Consider the following 26,281-nt stretch of genomic DNA (forward strand, 5'->3'; position numbering starts at 1 on the left):
GAATAAACCTGCATTCATGGTGAAGTGAATTCCCACCTTCTTCCTCCACCCACTCCCATTTTGAAGTTGAGTATGTTGCAATAGGAGCTTAGGGACCTGATGTAATCTTTTGGGTATATGGGATAATTGAATTGAAGACCTCCTTGAAAAGAATGTCACTTGATGTGACATATTACATTCATGTAGCTTGTAATGACTCTCAATGCCCTGCACCTGGGAGCTTTGTTTTGTTGGCAAAGATCCCTACAAAGTCACCTTTGAGCCCCTGTCCCCTGAAAGATTCCTTCTGTGTCAACTGTTTGGTTACTTGCATGTTGGTAATTGGGAGCACTCTGATTTCCAGCAATTTGTTATCTCAGACTGGTTCTTCTGTTGTGCCAGGTGAAAGTGTCAGCAGTGACACAGCTCTGGGCTATAACAATGAAGCAGAGCTGTCCATGAGCCCATGGCCAACCTGTGAGGAAGACCCGGAACTGAGCACTACCACAGATGTTGTGACTGACTCCGATGCCCGCCATTGGTTACAACTGAGTCCCACCGATGCTTCGAACTTAACAGGTAACTGCATCTTTGAAAAAGAGGCACCAGTGTTACCAGTTGGAAATCCCAGAGTTTCCCAGTAGCAAGAATTCTAGGTATCCTTTAGCACAATGATTGGAGGTGCTTCTTCCAACCAAATTGGTGTAGAAGCCCCAACCACCTGCTCATAATCAATCATGAATTCTCAGAGTTCTATGTGGAGAGCATTCTAAAACAGTGGCCAGCTATGGGAGGAAGCAAGCCATGTTGACAACCACTGTCCATCACAGGAGGAAGTGGTGATACTTGTGCCAAGCCTTTGCCATCCCTGACCACATCTGCTTTACTCTGGAAACAGAGAAGCCTGATTTATACAACTTATATGTATCATAAATCCAGAGTAAGTTAAAGAGTTTGAATAGCTGATTAATATTTTATTTAATTTTTACAATAAAATATTTGACACATAAGATAAACTGTGACATATTTGTAAGTTATGGCCCATAGCACTGAAACGATAATCAGTGAGTCTACTACCCAAGTTAAGAAATAGAGTGGCTTCCATACCAGTGGAGTTCCCCATAGGCCCTTCTCAAGTCCCTTCCCTTCTTTCATCAGCCTGCCACCATATCCCCAATTTTTCAGTAATAATTCCCTTGATTTCTTTTTTTTTAATTCTTTTTTTAAATTTGTTTAATGTTTTATTTATTTTTGATACAGAGAGAGACAGAGCATGAGCAGGGAGGGGCAGAGAGAGAGAGAGGGAGACACAGAATCGGAAGCAGGCTCCAGGCTCTGAGCTAGCTGTTAGCACAGAGCCTGACATGGGGCTCGAACCCACGAACGTGAGATCTGACCTGAGCTGAAGTCGGAGGCTCAACCGACTGAGCCACCCAGGCGCCCCTTGATTTCTTTATAGTATTGCCACATATATCTGCATCCTCAAATAATGTATCATTAATTTAGATTTTAAGACTTTTTTTAAAAAGATACCATATTCTGTGTGTTCTTTTTCCTGTGGAGTATTATATTTTTAAGATTCATATATGGACTGCAGATGCAAACTTTCTGGTCTGCATCTGGATTTTGCCAAGGAATTTCCTTGAGAAACTTAATCTCTCTGTAAATTTCTTTTTTGCAAAATATGGGTAGTAATAGTCCCTATTATAGGGTTGTTGGGGGAATAAATGCATGAACACGTAAGTCAAGTGCACAGAACAGTGCATATGGAAGTGCTTTGCAGTTTTAGCTATACACATGCATGCATGCGCGCGCGCACACACACACACACACACACACACACACACACACACACAGGTCCTTCCTTGGTCCACCTTATTCATCCTTGTGTGCAGGTATCTCTTAGGAAAAAGTCATTATTAAAATACCAAATTGAATAAAAAGTGTTATTAAAATGTTAAAAATCATTTTTTAAATTTTATTTATTTTAAGAGAGAGAGTGCATGTACACACGAGGTGGGGAGGGGCAGAAAAAGAGAGAGAATCTCAAGCAGCTCTGTGCTATCAGCATGGTGCCAGGCTTGATCCTCAGAATCCCAAGATCATGACCTAAGTCGAAATCAAGAGTCAGCCACTTAACTGACTGAGCCACCCAGGTGCCCTGAAAATGCTAAAAATAATTTTTAATGATAAATAAAGGCTTAAATATTAACTTAGCTTTTTCTTCACCAGGCAAACTTTGATTTTTGTTAATTATGATATAAAATTTAACCAGTCTCTAATGATTTTGGAAATTGCTGATGGAGTTACATCAAAACTTTATAAAATTTGCATAGGAAAGTGAGTTGAATAAAATCTTTTATCTATGAGATAGGTAAGACTAAGAAGTAACAATGTGTAGTTAATGTGTGTATTTTAATTTAGATTAGATTCCTGAACAAAGAAGAGCAAACCATTTAGCTGTAAGTGAATAATGCATTGCCTTACAATACTGCAGTGCTGCTCTTAAAAACAGGAGACATCTTTGATCTATGTATTCAAATCTGCCAGTGGTAGAAGCCTTGCAGAGTCAGAAAATGATTGGCAAAATCATGTGCTTAGTTTTACAAATTATTGGGTAGCAATTTTTGCTTCTCAGATTTTTTATTCACTTAAAATGATTTACAGTTCTTTATACATAATGATATATAGATATATGTAACAATTTTAAATAATACTGTAAATTTATGAAATATTTAACAGTTTACAAAGAACTTTGAGGCATCTTCTCTGATTCTTTATTGTAAGCAGGGCAAGCCTTCTCAATTCTGTTTTAGAAATGGAGAAACTGAGACCCAGAGAAAACACTGTATAGTTAGAAAGTAATTACTGCAGCTGAAACAGGCTTCCAAAGTGTTTTGCGTCCAATGCAGTGCTATGTCTACTTTCTACTGCGTTGCTGTTAAAATTACAGTTGCAACCCCCTTTAAACTATTTGTGAATTATTTATGCATTTATGGAATAAATGGCTTCTTTGGGTTCAATATACAGATTATTCAAGGGAAATCATCATGGTACTGTCAAAGGCAATAGTGAATTTTCAGTAAGTTGAATTTCCTAAAACAAGAACTAGTTTTAATTATTTTTATTGAAAAGAAAGAAAATTGGGTACTTACTTCTTTTGTCTGTCCTTTGGAAAGATTAGTTTTGATCACATTTCAGAGTATGCATGGGACAGGTCAATTTAATAAACTGTGTGAGGTAATTTTATATGATGCACTCTGTGTTGTGATTAACTCCTCCAAATACTTAGTTCTTCTTTGAAACACTAATATAGAGAATCTGTACACTCAGTTCAATAGTTCATCTTGTCATCTGTGAAAAGGACAAACTGTAACATGATAAGGTTTAAGGATTATCACAGCTCTGAATTTAACTTTCTGTTCTTAAGAGAACAATTTCTTCATAAATGTACAAAATAAAACTCATGTTAGCCTGATCTTCAGGGCATGCAAAGAGAATGATCAAATATTTTGAGTGTATCTTTGTTTCTCATTGAATAGTCCTACCAATTATCAAATGTTTAGGATAACAAACTGCTTCTAAAATCTTGAACTCATTCATCACTAGCAAACTAACAATTTTATATTTGTTTTCTCCTTTACATTATTACATAAACAGTTATATTTATTTTTAATTGTTTCAAAATGGGGATTTGCTTTAATCAGGTATGGGAAGATGAAGACATGGAAATGATTGCTATGAAAGAAGTTTATATTCACAAGTTCCTAGAAAAAAGGCTGTGTCACGACATGCAGGACAGAAGAGGGAGACACGTAGGAGCGCAGCAGGTTGTTCAGGAGATGAGAGAGAGGGGAGAAAACGTAGGCCACAGCCTTTATTGTCATTTCATGGAAAAGGCAAGGCTGGCTAAGCAGATTTAGGATTGGCTAGTTTGAATACATGCAGCTGACTTTGGATCATTGGCGCTATCCCCAGTTGCCTGGTACGTGACCCTGGGGGGCCTAGGCCTTGATGTATAACTGCTGGATAAAGAAGGAGTTGGGAAGTATGAGTGTTGGATTGGTGGGTTTACATATGAAAGGCACATGCCCTGGTGAACTGTTTGCTATTTCTAGGAGTTAGCTAATCCTGGGAAGGGCAATCTCTTCCTGGTCAGGAAAACCCTAAGTGGCAGAGCATCAAGAACACAAAAAATAATAAAACATAGCTAATACATACATAAATTTTGTTCTGTTGCAGTAATGATTTTGGAGGGTGATTATTTATGACTTTTAGCTATGAATCAATATTGCTCCTGATCTTATCTCTTATTTAGCAAATAAACTTACACTCTAGAAATACTGACTTCTATGCTATAAGAAATAAAAAGATGAATATGTCATAGCTCCAGCTGACTTTAGAGCTAACCAAGAAGACAGAAGACATTTATCCTGATAGCCACAAACAATGTGATAAGTGTTACAGAGTTATTTAAAGAAAATTTTAATCACAGGGATAGACAACCAAGGAATGAAATAAAAAAAAATACATATTGAATCCACACAGGAATGGAATAGTGACATATGAAAAGATGTAGCATTCCAGATATGACAAGGAAATAATGTATTATTCAACAAATGCCTGTGGGCAAGTATTTAGCCATATGGAAAAAAAAATGAAATAGAATCCCTACCTCACACTGTGCTCACAGATGGATAAAATACTGAAATGTGAAAAGATTTTAAAACTTTTGGAAGAAGGGGCACCTGGGTGGCTCAGTCGATTAAGCTTCCAGCTTGGGCTCAGGTCATGATCTCATGGGTTCAAGCCCCGCGTCAGGCTCTGTGCTGAAAGCTAGCTCAGAGCCTGGAGCCTGCTTCGGATTCTGTATCTCCCTCTGTCTCTGACCCTCTCCTCCTCATGCTGTCTCTCTCTGTCTCTCAAAAATCAATAAAAAACATTAAAAAAACTTTTGGAAGAAAACATTTTCTAGAAATATGTGTAAGTCCTTAAGGTAGGGAAGATTTCCTTTAATGAGATTCCAAAGGAAGGAAGAAAGAAAGAAAATCCATCCATCATTATTAATCAATATCAATAAGAAATCTATCAACTGTTAATTCAACTTTAGCATAACTAAAATTTTTTCATTATCAGGAAACTAAGAGTTCCAAGGGTTTACAGAACTCGTAAGGGTAAAAGCCAAGTTTGGTGCTTTTTCCTTTCCAGGTTCCTTCAGGTCAATGGTATATTTTAAGATAAGGTTCAGTAAGATTGTAGCAAACATTTTAGCTTAGCTGGAGGAGGGTTATTGGTGTTCCCCCACTGGAATATAAGCTTCAGGAGTGGGGGGTTGTTGGTTGTGGTCATGCAAATTCTTGGCTCCTCGAATCATTCGTAGCACAAGAGAACAATCAGTAAATACTTGAATCAATGATTGAATAAGCTTTGAGCTTCGGGCTACTATTTTATTTAGTTAGAAAGAGCAATTAAATTTTAACCATTTTTAGGAATAAAAAATATGTAAGATACAGTTTCAAAATCTTTTTCATTTACTGTATTTATGCCTCCAAACATTGTTATAGAAATCTTTTTACCACTTCTGCTTTTAAGTATGGCTGTGCATGTGAATTACATTCATGGTCACCTGCCACCAAAACCATTCTTGCGGGAACAAGGCTTGTTGGCATTCTCTGTCATGGTGCACATATTTGGCATTTTCACCAGGCTTTGATCTACTTTGAAGACATGAACTATTATAAAGAAAAATAACAATGGTAAACTACCATGGGATTGGTTGCTAACCCTCTAAAATCTTTAAAATGAACAATGTATGTTCAGAAGGTGGATAAGGAAGAAGAGGGGAAACAGGCCGTAGTGGGGGGTCAATAGAATGCCAATTGGCTACTTCTCTACTTTTGATTATCAGAATCCAGACCTGATTTTTCCAGTTTCAGAATGAAGGTATTTCAGTGGAGCTTTTGCATTTGTGCATTTTGTTTAGTTTTCAAATTGAAAGGGAAATTCATTTCCAAAGGGCCAGGAATGTTTCTTCAACCTTCTACCAACTCTACATAAAATTGCAACCATGTGAAATCTCCATCAGGTCACAGTGCCTGTTTTACCAATTACCAAGACATTTCATGACTGAAATCCTTTGCATATTTGAACAGTTCTCTACTTTAGATTTCTCTGTTAAAATCATGTGTGTTTGGAGAAAAATAATGTAATTTTATTCGTTTGCACGACTTCCTACTTTAATAAAATGCTTTAAATGCCTTATAGCATTTAGTAATAATGAAATAGAAAGATACTAGTCTAGCATGCTAGCTTACTTGTGAAAAAGAAAATAAACTAAATACTTGGTATTTTTAGGGTGAACATGAAATTTTCTGAAATCTCTCAAATCCCCATTTTTAATTAAGTGCTGCTTCACTGAGGAACCATCTACATGTAAAATGTCAGCATCTGTTCTGTTACTTATGCCATGAGTGGAAATAATTTTAGGCAAAAACATTTCAATTCATTTTAAAAAATCACAGTAATACTGAACATGCAGTTCTTTTGAATACTTATAAAGGACTCAACATATTTTGATAATGTGATAAGGGGTGTTTCCTAGGATTTTTATCATTGAGGCATAAATTTTTCTGAGAGCACAGCGGTATTAAAACAGACATTCAACATGGGATTCTTTTATAACTGAGAATATATCAGGTAACTGGTAGCAGGGAGGTACAAGTGATGAGGTACCTGGAGTTGTTACTCAGGTAACAACCTCCAGTTGTTCCTTGGAAGTGTTACTCAGCCAGAGTTCCGGTGTGATTGGAATGCTGGGAGCTGATCTCTCTTTGGATGGCTGCAAATTGGGTGGTGGTAGAGGATGAGACAAAGCTTGTAAATCATCTACCTAATCCCCTTACTTTTTTTTTTTTTTTACCCCTCAAAGAATTAAAGATATCATGACATTCTTTATGAGAGAAATAAATGCCATATTATGTTATTTGTTCACTTGAGGGCTTTATTAATTTATAAGGACTCATTAAGCTTTCAACATAACTTCTCAGACTGAAAGATACACTGATTTTACTGATTAAACATTAGGAAGGTGAATCTCTCAGGCTTTATAAACATTCGAGAACTTAGAAGGCCCATTGTTAGGCCTTTGCCTCTCTACTTCCTGTCCTTCAGGTACAGTAGGTAGGAATTCCAGCTTGGACTATCTCTGTGCATTATAATGTCTCTCCTCCACTGATTATATGATACCTTTGTAGGAAATACAGATGTGTTTTTCTTTAAGAAGGAACAGTGGTTCTGTGTTTTGGAAGGCCTTTCCATGACAGTATGTGCAATCCTTATTGAATCCTTTGTTTCAGTGTCTTGGGATCGTTCCATTACTAATATAATAAGCTCTCAGCAGCTGTCATCGGGTACAGTCTTGGAAGGATACAGAACTGTTCTTGGATCTGCCCCGGCTCCTTATCAAGTTCACTCCTCCTTGCTCCTTTTGGCTAGCTTGTCATTTCTCTACTTGCGTTCCTCACATCCATAGATTGTGCTTCCATTTCTTTAATTAGGCCTTAGAACACCAACAACATAGATACTCAAAATGACACCCCAGTGGGGGGTTGATAATTGCCGAGAAATCAGTCTGTCTTCATTTGTGTGGTGAGCAAAACTTTGGGCATGATTATGGTAATAAAAAGTATAGTAAGACAATAGAGAAAGGGGATTGCTGGTGGAGGTGAGACAAACTCTTTAAACTCCAAAGGTTCAAAGAAAAACAAAGCAGGGCTCCTGGCTGACTCTTATCTCGGGTGTGAGTTCTAGCCCCACATTGGGTTTAGAGATTGCTTCAACAAATAAGCAAACAAACTTTAAAAAAAAAAAAAAAAGAGGCAAAGCAAAAGCAACTTACACAGGAAGCTGAAAATAAGATATTAGAAATAAAATCAGCAAATAAAATAAATATAAACCATATATACTTGCAGTTAAAATCAGAAACTCATGGGTTAGACTGAAGAACTAAAACCAAGCCACATGATGTTTACCAGAGGTAACCCTAATGCATGATGTTCATACATTAGTAGCTAGGAAGAAAGATTGCTGAGCTAACTAAATGTATGTCATAAATTTACATAAAGTTTAAAGTACAAAGCACTTATCAGTGACAGCAGTAATTCTGAATTTACGTGAACTTTATAGCCTCCAGATATATAAAGCAAAACTTCACAGAATTATAAGGAACTACTAATAAAACCATAATCATAGTAGGAAATTTTAACATGAGTTCTCACTAATTGATGAGTTAAGCAGAAAAATATTGGAATAGAGAAAATGTACACAATACAATTAATCCTGATTGAATGGATATATATATATATAACTTTGAACTTCCAAATATGTGTGATTTTTAAAAGCACATGGAACAGTTACAGAAATTGACCAATTAGATCATGAAGTCTCAACACATGTCCATGTTTTGAAACTATACCACATCCTGTGAATATGATGAAATAAATTAAGAATAAAAACATTTAAAAAAATACATTAAGAAACTAAAAACTACAACCTGCACATCAAATAAATTAAGTCCAAAAGAAATTAAATTGTGAATTAGAAAATACAGAACTACAGTGAAAGTTGCATACCACAATCTCTAGATTGTAGCTGAAGACTTATATGGAGGAAAATATATGGCCTTAGGTGTATATATTAGTTGGGAAATTTTTGGGGGTACCTGAGTGGCTCAATCAGTTAAGATTCTGACTCTTGATTTTGGCTCAGGTCATGATGTCATGGGTTCATGGGATCAAATGCTGACCCCATGGAGCCCCCTTAGGATTGTCTCTCTCCCTCTCTCTCTGCCCCTCCCCTGTTCATGTAGGCATGCTCTCTCTCTCTCAAAATAAAAAAAGGAAATTATTGATCTCTGCATCCTATTCAAAAAATTAGGAAAAGAATGGCAGAATAATATATAGAAGTTAATAAAAATGAACTAATAAAGCTAAGAGCATGCACATATATACTAGAAAGCCATGAAGATGATCAAAAACAACTATTCAAAAGCATTAATAAAATAGACAGTAGGCAGGATTAATTAAAGAAAAAATAATGAGGGTGAAAAGGAACAGAACTACAAAAACAATGTAAGCTTAAAAAATCATACAGTAGGTTAATTTGAATAAATAAAGGACAGTTCCCAGTTTTACTTCAGTAAAACTTAAAAGAGAAGCTATCTTTTCTTGTTGCAGAGATTAAAAAGAAAGACAGCTCCCAAAATTCTGTTATTCACCTTGTGGTACCTTGACAGTAAAACCAGACAAAGTGAGCATTGAAAAAGGAAAATTAGAGTCTGTCTCACTTAGAAGCATATTAACAAAATCCTGTCCACAGTGACTCACTCGGTTAAGCATCTGACTCTTGGTTTTGGCTTAGGTCATTATCTCACAGCTTCATGAGTTCGAGCCCCACATTAGGTAGGCTCTGTACATGGAGCCTGCTTGGGATTCTCTCTCTCTCCCTCTCTATGCCCCTCCCCCACCTGCACTGTCTCTCTCAAATAAATCAACTTAAAAAAAACTAAACGAAAATCCAAAATAAAGCATTAGCAAATGAAATCCAAGAATATTAGGAAAAGATCATACATACATCATAGCTAAGGAAAGTTTACTTCAAAAATGCAAAAGCAAATAATAATAATGATGATTCAAAAATAAAAGCCTATCATGAGAAAGACAAGAGACAAATCCCAACTGAAGAACATTCTACTAAATATCTCATCAGTTCTCCTCAAAAACAGTTGATGTCGTCAAAAACAAAAACATGGTCAAGAGGAGGTGAAAGAAACATGACAATTAAATATAATGTGGTATCCTGGGTGGAATCTTGGAACAGAAAATGTTTAAAAAGACATTAGGTTAAAAACCAAAGAGATCTAAATGAAGTATGGATTTTATGTAATAATGTTTTCAACATTGATCTGTTAATTATAGTAGATGTACCATTCTTACATATGGTGTTAGCAATAGGAGATGTTAAATTAGACATTTGTCTAATGTTAAGTTAGACATAAATCCACGAAGACAAGGATGGCAGGAAAAAAGGCAGTAGTAACCAACTTTTAAAAGTTGCAAACAGACAACACATGACCAAGGCATCGGCAGAACTGAGTGTATTGAATCCTGTGTCGGTACTGGGGAAAGCCAGGAAGCAAGCTGGCTGCACTTACTATAGGTCCCCTAAAAGGATTAGAAAATTGCCTGTATGAGGTAGCTATAGAAGTAGGAGGTAATTGTGGGGCTAAAAACAGGCAGACTGTTTGGAAGTCTATTTAAGAAGTAGTTAGAACTTCATCCTAGAAATAAATTGGGAGGTTTTTGGCCTGGAGTCACCAATAAACAGCTAAGTGGAGAGGTGCTGTCTTGAAAACAAAGGAACTAAAGAGTTTGCATACTATCTGTGCAGTAGAGAGTCTTTTTCGTAGAATTTGGGTTCTAGGGAAAAAAGCCCCAAAGATATGTATTTTCTGAGGTTTTCTGAGAACATGGTGAAACTCCAAAGATAATACCCATGCACTATGCTTCCATTCAGCCCTTTGTGGACCGTTCTTAAATATGAGCAGATAGTGAAGGCTCCCCTGCCATTCGAAAAAGATATCTAGTATGAAAAATACGAGACAAATATAAGAATGTGGGATGAAGTAGAATGGAGCAGATCTTAAAAGTAGTCTAAAAAAAAGAGTCTGTTTAACCCATCCACCTACCAAAGGGATTAAGAGTACACTTAACTTAATGAACACTGAGTAATGTGCAGAGTTCTTGAGTCATTGTATTGTATACCTAAAACATATTAATACGTTATTTTTTACTTTAGAATTTTAAAAAGGCAAAACATATGGAGTCTGGGAAGAAATAAAATTTTAAAAAGCTATTAATGTCTTTCGTGAGGTAAGAATATACTGCATCCATGAAACAAGGACCAAGAGTATAAAAATGGACTGAAAACAAGAAAGAGCTTTTGGATTGAAAATATGAACAGAGGGGCACTTGGGTGGCTCAGCTGGTGGAGCATCTGACTCTTGATTTCAGCCCAGGTCATGATCCTAGAGTCATGGGATCAAGCCCCATGTCAGGCTCTGTGCCGAGCACCGACCTGCTTAAGATTCTCTCTCTCTCTCTCCTTCTGCCCATCTCCCCCGCTCATGCTCTAAAATAAAAATGAAATAGAAATATGACAACAGAAATAAAATCAAGTCAGTGGAAGTCAGTACAATACCTGGGTATTGTAGTTGAAAGGACCTGATGAATTGGCAAACACAGTGGCTGAAAATAGACACCAGGAGATTTCAGAACACTAGGTACAAAGAGGATAGTAAAATTTTGCCAAATTAATAATTTTCCATAAAATGATTTCAAGCATCAGAATGCTGCTTGCTGACTTTAAGATCACAAAGGAACCTGGGTGGTTCAGTCAGTTGGGCAACCAACTTCAGCTCAGGTTGTGATCTTGTGGTCTGTGGGCTTGGGCCCCACATTGGGCTCTGTGCTGACAGCTCAGAGCCTGGAGCCGGCTTCACGTTCTGTGTCTCCCTCTCTCTCTGCCTCCTTCTGCCCTTCCCTGCACATGCTCGCTTGCTCTCTCTCTCTCTCTCAAAAATAAATAAACATTAAAAATGTTTTTTAAATGCAAAGTATAAGAAATTGAAGCAAAGAATTTCCCTCACAATTCTGTTCCCAACCAAACGATGGACTACAAGTCAGAGAACAAACACCTAGAGATCGGTAGGTACATGCCCCTTTCTCAAGCACCAGTAGGAGATATGGCTTGCTAAAAGGAAGAAGTAAACAAAGAAATACTATCTGCCATTTTGTGATTCTGGTCTTACAAGATAGATAATAAACATACATTCACACAAAAACCTGTACACATATGGTTATGGAAGCTTGATTATAATCATTGGAAAAAGGAGGAAACTATCTAAATGTCCTTTAACAGGTGAATGGATGAACAGACTATAGTGTATGCATAAAATGGAATATTATTCGCAATAAGAAGCAGCCCCCAAATGGATGAATCTCACATGCATTAAGCTATGTGACAGCACCCACACCACAAGGACCCATACTGCAGGATTTATATGATATTCTGGAAAAGGCAAAACTCTAGGACCAGAAAACAGCAGTGTTTGTGCCAGGGGCGAAGAAAAAGGGGAGGGGTTGTTCTGAATCTTAATTGTCGTGGCAGCTTATGGTGATAGTTGCGTGGTTATATATATTTCTTAAAACTCTTTGAATCTAAAAAGGGTAAAACTTACTGTAAACAAGTTATACCCCAATAGCCTGAGTTAATAACAGCCACCACAAATGTCACCCCAGCAATGAGGCCTTCCCTGGCCATCTGCTTTTCATGGCCCTGTTCCCTACCCATCCTGCTCAGGGTTCTCCTCCTTCCCCTCCGCTGCTGTAAAACCTTTCACAGCATCTCCAGGAACTGTTTTATCATCTCTAGGTTGTTGCCCTTTTAGTTTGAAGAATGAAATTCACTTGACCTTTCTTCTCTGGTTCTGCTTTCCCATCCTTTGGAATTGTCAGCCATTGCACACTTTTCATCTTTAATTATTTTACCCTGAATATATAAATTGTCAAGAATCAGTGATTTGCATTGAAGAGAAAGGGCTGTAATGATGAAATAAAGATTGTGTTTACAGACATGTTTTCCTCCATAGATAGCAGCGAGTGCCTTGCCGATGACTGCAGTATAATTGCTGGAGGGAACCTCACCGGCTGGCACCCGGACTCTGCCGCTGTGTTATGGCGAAGAGTCTTGGGGATCCTCGGGGATGTGAATAATATCCAGTCACCCAAGATTCATGCCAAAGTTTTTGGTCATCTATATGAGCTCTGGTACAAGCTAGCGAAGGTACGTCCTGCCACATTTCCTTTTGTTCTAAGAGGGGGAAATTGATTTATTATTTAACATCAAAACCCTGGTGGCAGTCGACTACTGAATGTAATCTGGAACACATATTCGATGTTTAGACAAATTGTTTGATTGTCACAGAATAAATAATAACATATAGTTTGGTCATTTTATAAATGCAAAAGACCTATTTCATTTAATGCATATGTAGAATATTACTCTAGGATATTAAGGGATAGAATATTGAATAGTTTTTATTTTCTTTATAAAAGTGATACCAGTTTTATTTTACAAGATTTTAAAAATGTAGGGGCACCTGGGTGGCTCAGTTGGTTAAGTGTCTGACTTCGACAAAAGGCATGATCTCAATGGTTTGTGAGTTCGAGCCCTATGTTGGGCTCTGTGCTGACAGCTAACTCAGAGCCTGGAGCCTGCTTCAGATTCTGTCTCCCCCTCTTTCTGCCCCTCCCATGCTCCTGCTCTGTCTCTCTCTGTCTCTCAATAATAAATTAAAATGTTAAAAATTTAAAAATAATAAAAAAATAAAATATTTTTAAAATGTAGAAGAGTACTAATAAGAAAATTAACATCACCATCCCACAGAGATAACATTATAAATATATAGTTTTATTTCTGTAGATAAACACATTTTTTACAAAAATAGACTCTTAGAGTACATACAGTTTTCATTCTGGGTTTTGTTTATAATGTACACTTTCCCCAGGTTATAAGTTTTTTGGGTTTTATTTTTGTTTTTTGAAAACATGGTTCATATTTATACATATAACTTGTTAGGCCATTCCTTAGCATTTGGAGTTCAAGACACATCGAGGCATGTATGGTAAGTGAGACATGCAACTCAAAATGCAATAGATCTCATGATAGAAGAAAAACTTGCAAATATTGTAGGTTTTCAGTCAACATGTAGAAGTTTAATGAGAAGCAGCCATTTGGCCATGGAACACAATATTGAAACATCACCGAGATAAACTAAGTTCTCCTCTTTGTGAACTAGATACGGGATAATCTGGCAGTGAGCCTGGATAACCAGTCTTCTCCGTCCCCGCCAGTCCTGATCCCACCGCTCCGAATGTTTGCATCATGGCTATTTAAGGCAAGTGGATATGTGCTTATTCCTTTATTGCAATTTCCTCTTCCTTCCTGAAATTGAGTTTAAAAAATGTAATTGCCCAAGACTGCACGTTTTGAAGACAAGCTGAATCTTACTAAAGCCACTGACTGCATCCTTCATCTCCATAAACAACTCTTATGGAATACTGAGAAGTAAATGAAATGTCGAAATGCTCTGCAGCTGGAGTTGATTAAATCTTTAAACCTCATCTCCTTGGCAGGCGACGACATTGCCAAATGAATATAAGGAAGGCAAACTACAAGCCTACAGACTGATCTGTGCCATGATGACCAGACGCCAGGACGTTCTGCCAAACAGGGACTTCCTGGTGCATTTTTACCTGGTGATGCACCTGGGATTAACCAGCGAGGATCAGGTATTCTGTGACTCCTGTATCATGGTAGCCCACTAAATGGAAAGCGCATATAACTTTTTGCAGGTTAAATTAGGGTTCATGAAAAGACATCAAACGTTGAAATTCGCAGTAGTTTCAGCTCTTGTACACATAACAACCACATTGGTCTTTCAAAAATGTAAATCAGATTCTGTCACATCCCTGCTTCTTCTCACTACTGACTTTGCATTGCACCGGCCAAATTTGAACTTTATTCCGTGGCTTATATAGTGCTTTATAATCTAATCTCAGCTTATGTTTTCAAATTCAAAACTGCTGTTTGAACCACAGCATTTTTTGTTGGCGTTTTGCATTAGATATTATTTGAAGAAAATCATTGTTAGTCATTTGTTTGAAAACTATTATTTTAGTAGTTAGGATATTTTTGTAGAAGACCTCACGTGTAAATTCGGGGTCCTGACATTTCTTGATAAAGATTTATTTTAATTTCTTCCAAAGGAATATGATTGGTGGGTTAAGCTGAAATAGGTTAGAGGAGCCAGTAGTGACAGCCCCACCTTGTAGAAGATCCTGGGTGTGCAGGTAGGAAGGATGTGGCCAGTCCCTGGCCTCACCACCCCTGCTCGTGGGCAGAGGCCAAGGAGGGGAGCGGCAACACCCAGAGTCCCGATTCTCTGCCTGAATGTCAAGCAGGGGAGTGATATGACTGGTTTGTACTTCACAGAGATTATTCTGGACTCCGTTTGGAGGCTGGATGTGAAACTGTGACAGTGGTAGGGTAGAGTGAGAGGTTGGCCCTAATGACAGATTAATTAGAAAGTGGTCAAACAAACATAAAATTAAAAAATGGTGGCACTGGGAGCAGGATGGAATAGGAAAGATCCTAGCAATTTCAAAGCATTGAATGTTAACACTAGGTCTTCTTGATCGATAAGACGTATAGAGAATGTTTGAGTATTTACCCTTGAAAGTATAGATATTCATCACTGAACTTGAGTCATTCGTGATCTACCAAGTAGAGGGCATCTCTATATAATAGGCTGGACTTGGACCCACAGTCTCATTGATTTCCTAAATAAATGCGGAGATAAAGGTGCAGCAGTAGAGCCATTTGTGCCCCAGGCTCAGATATCTGTAGCCATTACTGCAGACAGAAGCGTCTTTCACAGAATGACGTAGCTTAAGGTGTGTGGAAGATTGAGGCATATAAGTAAGGAAGAGAATTAACTCTCATGGATCATGACGAGATCCCTCAGTGACAGAAGAGAAAAAAGCCTAGTTAACAACACTGTACTGTAAAGTGGCATTTTGCTAAGATTTTGGAGGGAGAAAAATTTACTTGGAAATAATAATCAACTGGAGAATTTTCTCATTTAATGAAAATAAGTTAGAAGTCAACAACCAACACTGGAATATTCCTGGAATGAGTTTTCTAGAAAATAACATAAATAGATGTGAATTTAGAATCATCTTTCTATTTTAAAGGCTCTTGGAGTGGAAATGAAACAATAAAATGAGATGATGAAATAAGAGTTTGAGAACCTGAAACATTATTTTAAAAATATGATTTTACACTGTAGAAAAGGGAGCTTTCATATTTTATACTTAAAATTATTTTCCCATTTTAATATATGCCATGTTTTTGTTAAGTTTGATTTTTTGTGGTTCATTGTAAATACATGAGTCTTAAATGTTGGTCTGTTACTAACAGTGATCCCGACATCTAGACTTGTAAGACAACACAGGGATATTATAAATCCCTGTTTTAAAATCAGCCCATTGTCTAGCCATTATACGCTTGAATTTTTATGTATGCTTAATAGAAGTGGCTGGTTTCTGCAACCTTAACAATTATTAGTATATGTTTGAGAAGCCCTGACTGTCTGCCAAAAGAATTACTCTAAGTAAACCTTATTCCTTTCCAGAAGAAAATTACACAGAAAATCTTCTAATGAAAGAAACTTTTCTCATTTAAATAAGAAATGTCTCTGGTAATTAATTTAACTTTTGGTCCACATGACTAAATAGGTCATGGTGGTTGTTCAAGAACTTATATGTTCTTCTGGAAACACATATTACATTAATTATAAAAAGACAAGAAAGCACTTACTGTAGAGAATACAGTTAAATTCAGTTTTATAATCTGTGAACTGTGCACCTGTGACTAGTACCATTTCCTTATTGTGAGAACTCTCCAAAAGTCACTAGCCTAGTGCTAAAAGACTTTGTTCCTGCAAGAAGAACCTTATAGAAAGCTTTCTTATTTCTTAGTAAGATAAGGAGTAGCAAATAACTTAAAATGTTCTAACATTTATTAGTTTTATCTTAGAAATAAAATCCAAGGTGAATTTCCTCCTTTCACCTCTAGGTGGCACACTTGCCTGCAGAACTCACTGTGTGGCTCACCCACCCGCAAAAGACCCTAAGGCCCAGGGCCCTGTGAGCATAATGGTGTGGCAAAGTCATTTTACAAAGACTTTCCCAAAATGAGAGTACCAAAATTATGTCAGCAGTGGCTAATAAAGTGTTGAAGTGTAAATAAGCTCTAAGGTATTAAAAATCTTTTTTTCCAGACCTAAGTGTGCTTATAGTAAATGAAAACTTTTTTTTAAATTAAAAAAAAACTATTTGTGAAATAGATGTCTCACAGACTGTGTTGTGTGATACAATCATATGAAACCACAGTTTCATTTATTATGGTGGCCAATTCATTATGCAAACAAATATAGTCATTTCTGTATTTAAAAAATAATAATACATTTATACAGGCAAAATGCAGCACATTCCAAACCAATGTTTTTGTTTGGACCAGTTTTAACTAGTCTGTTAACTTAATAATTTAATAAGCTAAACCAGTGACCTTATCAAGTAGTATTTTCCCAAGCGCATGTGCAGTCTGAGTTTATGGTTTATTAGTATGATCGAAAAAATGCTTTGAAATAGCTGTACTTTTCCTCTACTGTGAATTTTTAAAAATTTGATCCTGTTTAGAAAGAAAACAACTTGAATTGTAAGGACTTTCAAAATAACTATACATCATGAATAATATTTGGGGTGACTTATGGGACTGAGGGCCCAGCCTTCCTGTGAAGGGTCTTGCCCTTGGCTTCCCTCTGCCCACCTGCTTTGTATCTGGTGGACTGGCAGGTGGAGGGTCTTCATTCCCCAGCACCCACAGTGCCAGATTCTGTGCTGGCATCTGCATGATGTTGTCCTGCTGGTTGGTCTCTGCAATTCAGTTAGATAAATATCATAACACTTTGTTTAAATAACAAAGGTTCAAAAAATATCAACAATTTTTGCCCGATGCCACACATTAAAAAAGACTGTTAGAATTTACTGGAAAGGTGTGGCTTATCCCACAGGGTATGTCTTCCCCATTGATTCACAGCTAACAGGCCTGTCAAACAGGCGTTTGTTCTGTTCTTCCTTCTGCCTTGTTTTACCTGGGCTCCAGCCTTGGTCCTCCCCCCGCCCCTGCCTCAGACCCCCCTCCCACCTCCAAGAGAGCGTCCCACAGCTGCCTCCCCAGCTCCTCCCCGTCTTTCAGCTGCTCTTCTAAAGCTGCTCCTTGTTGTTCTTAATGTTTCCTAATGCTTCAGCAGCTTTTTCACCTCAGTCTTCCTCAAAATATTTGGACATGAAAAGAGCTATGATTCGGATTTATTAAAAACAGTTCCTATTAATTTCATCATCATTTAAAACATATGGAAAGATCAATATGTGTAAAATGGAAAGGGACAGTTGAGAAAGGAATTTTATTTTCATGTTTCTAAGAACATATATCAAAGACTGGAACATTTTCTTTGCTTAAAATAAGCAAACTATTTTTTAACAATGACTTACAAATTTAATGTCTTAATGTAATTGGTTACACATCAAAGTTAAATTCTCTTTTAAGTGCAAAGCCTACATTAATGTTAAATTATTGTTGCAAATTTGCATATAGAAACTTTGGGAAATGTAGGTCTTTGTCATTTCCATATATAATTTTGTATTATCCTACTTTGTAATGCACAAAAAAGCATGAGGCCTCTCTGAGGTGGAGAAATGTGTATTGTTCAGCCTTGAGGTAACCATCCAGTGAAAAATTTGAATCGTAACAGGATAAAGTCATGATTTAGTGTAATATAGTGTGATATTATAATAGTTAAGAGCATGTGCTTCAAGGCAACCTGTCTGAGCTCCAGTCTTGGCTATACCTTGTATTTTGACTTCACTATGCCTTTCTCCCCTTATATGTAAAATGCAGGTAATTATGGTATTTACCTTATGGTAAATATGGTATTTACCAAATCTTTATTTGAAGATTTTGCAAAGCTGAAATATGTAATGTACTTAATTCAGAGCCTGGACACAACAACCCTCAGTAAACATGAGCCCTTGTAATGACACTGAAGTGTATGAGGAAAAGGACATACTATGTTATCCTAAAATGTTAATGGTTTTCTTTCCCTATATATTTTCTTACTTTTGAACATACTCGTTTGACTAAAAGATATAATTAGGCACTGTGGAATTTCAGAACACATGGAGAAATAACCACTCCCCATGCTGTGGGTCAGACTTAAGTAAAATGTTTATTTAACGCTTTTGGGATTCAGAATCAATGGCTACTGGCTCACTTTCTACCCATTCCTTGCCCTGCCCAGTGTGCCTTCTGTGTGATGGGAGCTAAAAAGCTGAATTCTGCATGTCCCCAGCTCCTTGTGGTGGGTGGGGTTGGCACCCATTCAGGTGCTGTCCGGCAGAGGTAGCTACATGGCGGTTCTGGAAAGTAGGCACATGGAGTGGTGGGTGGCAACTGGCATGGGGATTCTGCTCAGGCACCTGTGTCACGAGGACAAGGGCAGACAGGAGCTCTGCCAGAACCACTCTGTGGGATAGCTGGATGTTTCTGCTCACCACCTTGTTCCTGGCCATGAAGGGCTCACGCTGATTTCCCGGGCACTCCTAGAAACTCTGTAAGCCATCCAGTGTCCTGATCTAAATCCCCTTTGTCTTCATCTCAGCCAAGTGGATTCTCTTGTCTGCAAGTAAGGACGTGGCTCAGACAGGGAGCACTCTGCACGCTGCCATGCTGGGCGCTGGCGACACATGATAAACACAGTTGATATTTCAGTCACTAGATGCACTTATAGCGGTTCTTTTTGCCCTTCCTTAATTTTAGCCACTTGTTTTGTAGCCAAGAATATTTAACTTGTTTCAGGAACCTTTTGGTTTTATTTAACTTTATATTTTACTGAATTTTTTGCCACACCAGCTAAAGAAAACATAATTTTAAACATCGTATATGGAGTAATGTTCTTAGAAATCAAAATAGCTCATGATTTTCTTAACGGATGTTACAACCTCCTCTCCTGAGGTATATGATGGAATAATATAATAATAAACAGTCGTTTGTAAAAAGATCCCAAGGGGCCCCTCAGTGAGCATAAGACTCAGCAGTGAGCTATGAAAGCAAGGTGCAGGGGTGATATTTGTAAATTGGCCATACCTGACTCTTTTAATAACCCCAGACAGCCTGTATCATGCAGTGATATGTAATAATTGCATCACCTTTTCTCAGACAATGAGTTATTCTTTGCTGAAAAGTTAGACTTATAACTAAAAGTGGGTGTTGGATACACATACATTTATGAATATATTTAAAGCCAAACATAAAATAGTGTTCAGTTTCAGGAAAAGTGCAGAATTAAGATGGCAAATTAGGGACCTTGTTTATCTCATACCCAAAGAAGCAATTCCAATAAATCTCTAAAGCATTTATTCTCTACACCAAGTGATTCTTACCAAGGCTTAAATTCATGGGATTTGGATTCAGTGCTACCAGGATAAACTGCATATTTATAAATTTAAAGGTCTAACTGATGTTTAGGGGATTAAATGGTAACCTTGATGTGTATCAGTGGAGGAACTCTAGAAGGCTAACTTAAAAACTTCATTTGAACACAACGTTTTAAAACTATAGGGTTGTCAGTGAGTAAAAACAGGACTAATCCCAGACCATTTGCTAAGAATGGAGAGATGTATCTTCTAAGATATAAGGATATAAGATGGCTTCAAAATATATCCAACATTTGACTTTTATGGATGACAGACCACATATTGAGGGGTGAGAGACCTGGGAGATAGACTCAGCATTGTTTCCCACTGGCCATGGGGCCCTTGCCTGAGCACACGAGACCAGTGAGTGAGTTGGCCTAGAGGACCTCTCCGACCCTCTCCTATTGAGCATTCTTGGATCCTCTAATCTATTTTTAGGCATTTTATTATTTGGGTCACGTTGTTCTTTCCTAAAGATAGCAAAAAGTTCAATGACCTTTTCATATTGAGAATTTTTCCTCACCATTGTAATGACCTAGTAAGGAAGTGAGTAGGTATGGGATCCATCAGTTTGTGCAAAGAGCCAAATAAGTTACGCACACATTATGGGAATTGAACTGGGCTGAATACCCTTTAGCTGAGTTGGTTTGAAAGCAGCTCACAGAGGAGGTGGAATTGTTTTGAGCAGAATTTTCAGGAATGGATAGGATTTAAACTGTAGGATGAGAAGCAGGATGGAATTTCGCACGTCAGAGACCCAGACCTTCTCAGGCCATGTTCCAGAGTGGTTTGTATTCAGTGCCAGATACGTGCATGGAAGTGATGCATGGACATAAATCTAGGCAGTGCCTGTAGGGAAGCTTGATTCAGCATCGTTTTCATCCCATTGGGTATGGGGAGTCATTGAACTCAACATTACTAAAAAGCATTTTAAGAAGCTTAAACCATAGTGGTTATGTGGAGTGGATTATAGTCAAGAAGGAATGATGGCAACAAGCACAGAAAAGAATAGTTTAATAGTCCGGGGGAAGGTCATAGAGGGCTCACGAGGACTAAGAAACAGATGGAGTCTGTGTGCATAAATTTATTTATTTATATGTGCATATATGTGTAATGTGTATGTTTCTGCGCACCTGTGTGTGTGTGAGAGAGAGAGAGAAAAGTATTTTGGACAGGTTGGATATAGTGCTGAGAGGCATGTGCCCTGAGAAGATAGAACCTGCTGGCACTATTCCCATTATCTCTCAAAGCAAAAATCGAATCAGAAAGGCAAGAAGATAAAACAGTGGAGGCAAGGTAGGACGGGACCCCTCAGTCTGTCGTGGGCACTGCGGCACACATGCAGGTAAAACGGGGGCAAGGGGAATACACTGAGGATGTCCGTAGGTAGGAGCTGGGAAGTAGAAGTGTGTTGGTAAGATTTCCAGGCACATTTCCTCTCCTCTTAAGAAAATGTATCATATCGTCTGTTGGAATTTGAACAGTTGATGTCCAAACTACAAATTTATTTACACTTACTAACCTAGAATTTCTAAAGGTCTCTATAATCTTATGTTTTTATTAGCCAGTTTTGTTACTGTTTATTTTTGAAAGCACTTTGACACTTTAAAAAAACATTTATTTTTCTAAAAATAATATTTATAAGTTTGAATTTACTTTTTTTTAATTAATGGGATTTTATTGAGTAGAAGTGTTTACTACAAGAATAAATAAAATAAAACTTTAAGTTTGACTTACGTTTGATGCAAGAATGAGGTTTACCAGGATAGGTGGTATATGTGAACCCTCTCCTGACATGTACTAATAAGTTAATAATAATTCTTATTGTGTGCTTATTGTACACATTCGGGGGGATGAAATGTAGGCTCAATCACATAGTTAGTGTTATGACACCAAGTAACATCCAGTGGTTTCTGAGTATTTCCCATACAGTTTCATTAGAATGTACAAGCCATAAATTAGTCAAGTTTTACCAAAGAAAATTTTATTATAACTTTGCTTAGTTATCAGTGACCATGAAACTTAAGACAGGTGACTGTACCAAAATAATAAACTGGAGCATTTTTTCTTTTCTTTCACAGGTGTAAAACCAATAATTATTTTCATTAGGCTATAGACTGAGCCCACTTTCCCCTCTTACACCTAAGTTAAGGAAAGTAGAGATATGTAGAAGGTAACAGATGGGAGAGGCTTCAGTTAGGAGGTCTAACACGTGCAGCGAACCTGTTTCACAGCTTTAAAAAGTGTAAGACAATAGTAGGGAGGCTGACCTGGAGAGGGAGAAGTTTACCTGAGGCCAGAGACTTGAGTTTTGTTTGATTTCTCATTTTGGAGTTAAAGGTATAAAGACTTTCTTTCAAATAAATGCTATCAGTGAAGAATAGGAATTATGAATTTACGAGTTTAGCCATACGTGTTTAATAAGCACATGCTACACGAAATAAAGCATAAAAATGCAATATAATAGCAACTCAATATATGAGGAAAATTGGAAGATTTTGTTCTTAACTAAAGTGTTACCGTATGGTAAAGCATAGAAGCTGACCTACATCCTTCAGTAGAAAAAATTGTTCTCTCATGCCCTGAGGTCTCTTTTTGGAAGGAAACCCTACCGTGGGCCCAAGTCACCAGAATCTTCCTTAGTATACTCACTGGAGTGCCTCTTGTCTTTTCCCAGACAGAACAGGCACTCAATAAATATGTTGATTGATTGAAAATAGAAACAAAAGCAAGACTTTCTTAAATCTGTGTGGCATAAGGGGGATGATTGGATGGCCAGAGTAGCTGAGCTGAACCTTCTGGTTGAGACTTTGGCTCCAAAGATCAATTAACTGCAGAGCTGACATGAACTTTATGTAGTGGTGATGTGGCCATCACTCATTACCCTAGGACAATGATACCTGGGGGTGGGGGTGGGGGTGGTTGCTGACCTGTCCTCTCTAGGGACACTGGGCAATGTCTGGAGATACTTTGGTTGTCACAAGAGGGAAGCGGGATGCACTGGCATCTGGCGGGTGAAGCCAGCAATGTCATTAAACATCCTACAACATACAGGACCGCAACAAGGAATTTACGGTTCAGTGTCAGTAGTGCTGTGCTGGGGGAACCGTGACACCAGATAAGAAGAGCCAGCCTATGTAAATTAAATGACAAAACCCAGCAATCAAACAAGAATGAAAGACTAGATGTCTCCAACTTAACCAAGGAAATTAAGCCCTACAAAAATTTAACCAGGGAGATTAAAGAGAGGCAAATGTTTTAGGTGGAACATTATGAAAATTGCCAATAGTAGATTGTTTTTCAAAAGTGGGGTTCAATTTCTTAGGGTCCAATTTATTTTTAAAAAAGAAAAACAATTTAAGAACTCATGCATGAGGGATCACAATAATTCAGGGTTACCATGACAAATGCCTGAGGTGCATTTGGTCTGGAAGCCCGGTGTGAATGAGTGGTATTGGCCTGCAGTTGCAGAGCCTAAAGCACTGCAGGAGTGAGTGGACGGTGGCGAGGCAAGGGGGGAGTGTTGGTGGCCGTGCTTCCCTGTGCACGCTGCCAATTGACCAAGAGGAGGACTGATGATGAGAGAACAGCTAGCGTGGTGAGGAGTTGGCTTCTTTCAAATGTCTGGAGCCCTGCCTGCGGGGAGAGGGAGGTCAGGCGGTCTCACCTCCAGAGTGAGGACTGACCATAGACTTCAGCTCACCACTAGAGGTCTTTTCTAACCAGGTGTCCTGTTCAGACCTGGCATGTGACTGGGGGCTTGTAAGCCTCTTTCGCCCTATCTCATCCAAGGCCAGCCAGTTGGGCTCCCTCCTGGCAGCCTGGAGAAAGAGCTTGAGCCATGGCCTCGCACTGAGTCGCTGCGTCCTTGAGTCAGCGAGCACATGGCCTCTGCTGGCTTGAGCCGCTTCATCTGTGAAACGGGATTGTGATGGCTCTTTTGGGGGCCCTGGGAAAGTGAGGACAGTTAGGCCTCAGTAGGTGCTAGTACAGTCACTACAGAAGGGATTTTCTTGTTGTTTGGAAAATCACTTGACCCGCAAGAGCTTCTTTTCCTATGTAGAATTCTATGAAGATTGTAAGACGATTCACATTTTTTTTCAGAAAGAGAACTGAGACAGACAGATGGCTTTTAGAGGCCTTGCAAGTACCAAATTGTACTTAGGGACTCCCACGTGGAAAGGATTGATTTTTGAATATAAGAGATTTTAAATCATGATTGTGTTTTATAATCCATGAAGGATAGGTTTGGATACAGGAAACAATGTGCAGAAAAGCCTTCTAAATTGCAAGTTTTGTTTCTGTGAGAAAGTGCTCTCCTTTTGGGGAATAATCTTTTTTGTCTGTTGATTCCTTTTTAATACATAACAATAAGTGGGAGTGTGGTAATTGCAGATTGTTCAGCTATTAATGCTAATTACGGGAACACATTTTAGAGAGAACATTGTTTTCTGAAGAAACAATAAACAACGGCTTTTCCTTTGTTCCCCCATGGAAAAATATTCTTTGGTAGGTATCTGTGGACTAGAGAAATTTTAGAAGAAGAGAATCTCTTCATAGTAAGATACTAAAATAAAATACCTACCTTTTATCCCCCCTGTACTAGAGTCTCACGTTGAATGTGTGCTTTTGTCAAGACCCGGGGCCTTTGTGTCACCTATTTGTTTCCCTCCTGGGCTGTCCCCCGGCAGGAGCTCCATGTTCTTGGCCAGCCCTCAGTCTCAGCTGCAGGGAACTATCCCCTGCCCTGGAGGAGTCATTGCTGGAAGGCAGGGGCCATGCTTTACTCCACCTCATTCCCCTCACAGCAGCTGATGTGGTACCTGCAACCGAGTTAGCACTCAAGAACTGTCAACTTACTGTGAAATGTTCTTGTATGAGATTATAAAAATGATGTGGCTTTCATTTCGGACTCCTTTTTAATGAGTGGGTATTAAATCTGTTCCAAGTTTTATTTTTCAGCTGATCCTAGGAAAATTAATATTTTAATAAGATAATAATTTAAACGGCCACTATAATTTAACACAAGCAACAATGTATGAGGTTTTAGAATTTACAGAATCCTATCTGATCGGTCTCCGTTGCCATTGTGAGAGCTCTGTGGGGCAGGTTGTGTTTTCACTCCTGTTTTACAGATGATGGATTGCTGCCAAGGAGACAGAGTACCTGCCCAGGATCAGAGAGCAAAGTAGTTGTAGCTTTTAGGAATTTTCTATCCAAATCCCTCCGCTTCCTTCTTCCTCATTCTCTCCAATATCTGCTTGAAAGCAACTTTGTTAAAAGAAAGTACTTTTGGGGCACCTGGTTAAGCGTCCAGCTTTAGCTCAGGTCATGATCTCATGGTTCGCGAGTTTGAGCCCCACATCGGGCTCTCTGCTGTCAGCACAGAGCCTGCTTCAGGTCCTCTGTTCGCTTTCTCTCTCTCTTTCTCTCTGCCCCTCCCCTGCTTTCTCTCTCTCTCTCTCTCTCTCTCTCTCTCTCTCCCTCTCTCTCTCTCTCTCTCTCCAGCATAAATAAACATTAAAAAAAAGAAAAGAAAGTACTTCTGACGCCCCCCAAGTGAATTCATTATGTGTGAATCAAAAACCAAAATGTTAAACAGATATTCCTAGAATTTGAAACACCGAGCCATTTGTCAACCCATTAGAGGTCGTGTAATTATTCTAGATGGCCTAATTCCTTTCCTCTACCTCTTTCCGTCCTGCTGTGGTGGGATTCGAGTGCACTGGGCTCTCCCTCATAAGAACCAGCAAGCCAGGGGCTGTCTCAGGTTTGCTGAAACTGCTGCTTTTTTAATGCTTCTAGCCTGAGGTTTCCTCAGAAGTGGGTTGACAGCTAGCTCCCTGGGGAACTTTCTCTCAGATTTAAGCCATTCTTGGAAGCTCATTGTCCAAACACATATTAAATTACAAAAAAGAAGAAAACATTGTAAGTCTGTTGGCCGTGATGAAACTATAAGCATTACCTGTTGGAACTGCTTTGTGTGTTACATCCAGTCCTCCAACACATTGGTGTGATAGGTTTGCAGACCCCAGAATTGAATGACCAGCACATTGCCTTTCCCTTCCTTCCTTCCTCTTTCTTTTCTT

The 26,281-nt window shown here is 38.4% G+C and overlaps 1 protein-coding gene across 6 annotated transcripts in view; it reads left to right on the forward strand.

Moving 5' to 3' along the window:
* Nucleotides 1–26,281, forward strand: part of RALGAPA2 (Ral GTPase activating protein catalytic alpha subunit 2) — a 316,716-nt gene that overhangs the window by 134,102 nt on the left and 156,333 nt on the right. For all 6 annotated transcript variants that reach the window (XR_003900702.1, XM_029916028.1, XM_029916025.1 and 3 more), the window contains 4 exons: nucleotides 382–558; nucleotides 12,686–12,879; nucleotides 13,895–13,993; nucleotides 14,232–14,387. Coding sequence is in view for 5 of the 6 variants with exons in the window: in XM_029916028.1 (XP_029771888.1) it covers nucleotides 382–558; nucleotides 12,686–12,879; nucleotides 13,895–13,993; nucleotides 14,232–14,387 (626 nt within the window). In the remaining variant the exon portion in view is untranslated. The remainder of the gene's footprint in view (nucleotides 1–381; nucleotides 559–12,685; nucleotides 12,880–13,894; nucleotides 13,994–14,231; nucleotides 14,388–26,281) is intronic.

This window comes from Suricata suricatta, chromosome 12 (genome assembly GCF_006229205.1).
Source record: "Suricata suricatta isolate VVHF042 chromosome 12, meerkat_22Aug2017_6uvM2_HiC, whole genome shotgun sequence".
Taxonomy (NCBI): Eukaryota; Metazoa; Chordata; class Mammalia; order Carnivora; family Herpestidae; genus Suricata; species Suricata suricatta.